This window comes from Cyclopterus lumpus, chromosome 5, assembly GCF_009769545.1.
Source record: "Cyclopterus lumpus isolate fCycLum1 chromosome 5, fCycLum1.pri, whole genome shotgun sequence".
Taxonomy (NCBI): domain Eukaryota; kingdom Metazoa; phylum Chordata; class Actinopteri; order Perciformes; family Cyclopteridae; genus Cyclopterus; species Cyclopterus lumpus.
In genome coordinates, this window is record NC_046970.1 from 119570 (window position 1) to 121828 (window position 2259).

The window sequence follows — 2259 nt, forward strand, 5'->3', positions numbered from 1 at the left end:
TGATTTTTATTGTTTTTATTATTATTATAATAGAGTTGCCTTTATATGCTGATGTCACACGTGTTAAATCCAACTGGATCCAACTGAATCGAACTTCCTTCTGTCATCAGAGATCCTTTAAAACAAAGTGCATGAAGACATTCAGGATGTCTCAAAGGGTTAATGTGTGGCCTGATGGTTTCAGCAGTTTTAAATGGGACTAACTCAGAGAGAGGAACCTGGTCCAGCAGAATCTGAGCCACCGTGTTAACAACTCATGCATGTCTAATGGCACCGACCCACATCCAGGGATCACTTCCATGGACCGGCATGCCAGTACACAGAGTACGATCCCTCACACTTGGTCCTGGATGGAGGCCAGCAGGGAGAGCTCTGCCCACAAAAAGGACCAGCACTCAGCACATCACACTTATCAAGCAGACTTTTGCACTTCAGACATTTTGGTTACAAGTTGGATTCCATCTCTCCTTTTCCGGTTCTACCTCTTTTGCAGCCGGTCATCTTTTCATAATTTCTAGTTTCCTCCCTGACTGTTTCCTTCCTGTCGGGTACGATGGCTCTCGAGGGGCTCGATTCACACGGTAAACATTCCCTGAATGGAAGTGTATTTTTCGAACCTCCACCTTCACCTCCACTCCGCAGCTACCTCTGTTTGACTATTTTCACCTGTTTCTGTCCTGCTTACCCCATCAACATTGTGGCCCTGGTCTTCTCTATCATGGTAAGTGTGGCATTTCCTGAATATATATATATATATATATATAATGTACTGCTGTCATTAAAAATAGTTCTCTCTCGATTACTGTGATTCAGTTTCATAGTGTTAATGAATGTGTTAGGCATGAAGATGACACACACACACACACGTTCTGCCCATCAAAATAAACCGACTTCATCCTCCATTTTGGAAAATGAAACAAAATGTGCATGTTGCTATGTTTGATATGAACCTTCAGTGATGTTTCCAGTAATGTCTGCAGACCCGTTGAGTGTTGTTTTACATGTAAAGTATAACGTGTGACCGGGTCCCTTTAGATTATTAGACACCATAAAGTTTAAACTGATCATTAAAGCCATTCATTGTCTTTTTCATTTCTGTGACTGATCAAATGTTTTCTGTGTAACTTTCTTCTTCTCAGTCTAGGAACAGCTATTATCAGGGTGACTACGATGGGTCGAGGCGGCTGGGCAAGAACGCCCGTTTGGTTGCTGTTGCCTCCATAATCATTGGCCTTCTCATCATCGCTATCGCCTGCATCGTCCATTTCACCACCGTAAGACACTCCCAGGCTATATTGTGACCGTTACCATACGTTATCCTTCCTTATACCACCGTAAAATGCAGCGAGCAGGATAAAGACACCGTGGAGAAGAGAAGTCTCCTCGTATTTGTAATATGTATGATATAGCGTTATGCAAGACAACATATATCTAATAATAATCCATTTAATTAATATAGCGCTTTTCAAGATACTCAAAGACACTTTACATTATACACCGTAGAACAGCTACGGGGAGCAATGCAGGGTTAAGTGTCTTGCTCAAGGACACATCGACTAGGGCGGGGATTGAACTGCCAACCTCTTGATTGAAAGACGGGCATGCTAACCACTGACCCACAGTCGCCCCACAACACATGGCCTACACATATATATAATCATTTTGTGATATGACTCTAGCAAATGTGTCTCCTGTGGGTTCCGAATTTAAAAGATGTTCTTTAAATGTTCTGTTTGTGTTCCAGGGGGATTTTTGATGTTGTGGACGTTGAGAGGGAGAAAGCTGTGATGCCGTCTGGAAGGGCTCAGCTGGCTCGTCCTGAACCATCTGCCAATGAGAGGACTGTGACCTCATGTTGACTTCAATCTGTACATAACTTCCTCTCATGTTCAATATTCTTCATGTGGACACTATACAACGGGTGAATGTACACATTTTAAATAATGCTTTGGTTTTCACTGTTGTATTTTATCAGAATACCTATTTTATCCATAAAGAAATACTTGTATTTCCGTTAATATTAAGTATTATTAGACATATTTAGTAATTTAATCGATATTTCATGTACGCTATTTCTATTCATTGTTATTAATAAATTGATGAATAAAATAATGTACAGAACATATTTTTGCATCTAACCCACTTAGAACTGCCTCCAACCAGCAAATGAACTACACTTGTTGCATGTACCATTATCATTAAGAGAGGCAGACGAATAGCTCTACATGAGACACTCTGAGCAAGAGGGAGGGGGAGAAG

The 2259-nt window shown here is 41.0% G+C and overlaps 1 protein-coding gene across 1 annotated transcript; it reads left to right on the top strand.

The window, feature by feature from the left end:
- The first annotated feature begins 553 nt into the window (after nucleotides 1–553).
- LOC117730359 (transmembrane protein 233-like) lies at nucleotides 554–1859 on the top strand. The gene is made up of 3 exons (XM_034532036.1): nucleotides 554–721; nucleotides 1140–1297; nucleotides 1745–1859. Exons 1-3 carry the CDS (start codon nucleotides 554–556, stop codon nucleotides 1857–1859), a joined length of 441 nt encoding a protein of 146 aa, XP_034387927.1.
- Nucleotides 1860–2259: the final 400 nt, after the last annotated feature.

Excerpts from the sequence above, each read along its gene's own strand:
- LOC117730359 (XM_034532036.1), top strand. The coding sequence starts at position 554 with ATGGCTCTCGAGGGGCTCGATTCACACGGTAAACATTCCCTGAATGGA. Across the intron at positions 722-1,139 it reads CCCTGGTCTTCTCTATCATG|TCTAGGAACAGCTATTATCA; the intron begins GTAAGTGTGGCA and ends TCTTCTTCTCAG. Across the intron at positions 1,298-1,744 it reads AGACACTCCCAGGCTATATT|GGGGATTTTTGATGTTGTGG; the intron begins GTGACCGTTACC and ends TTTGTGTTCCAG.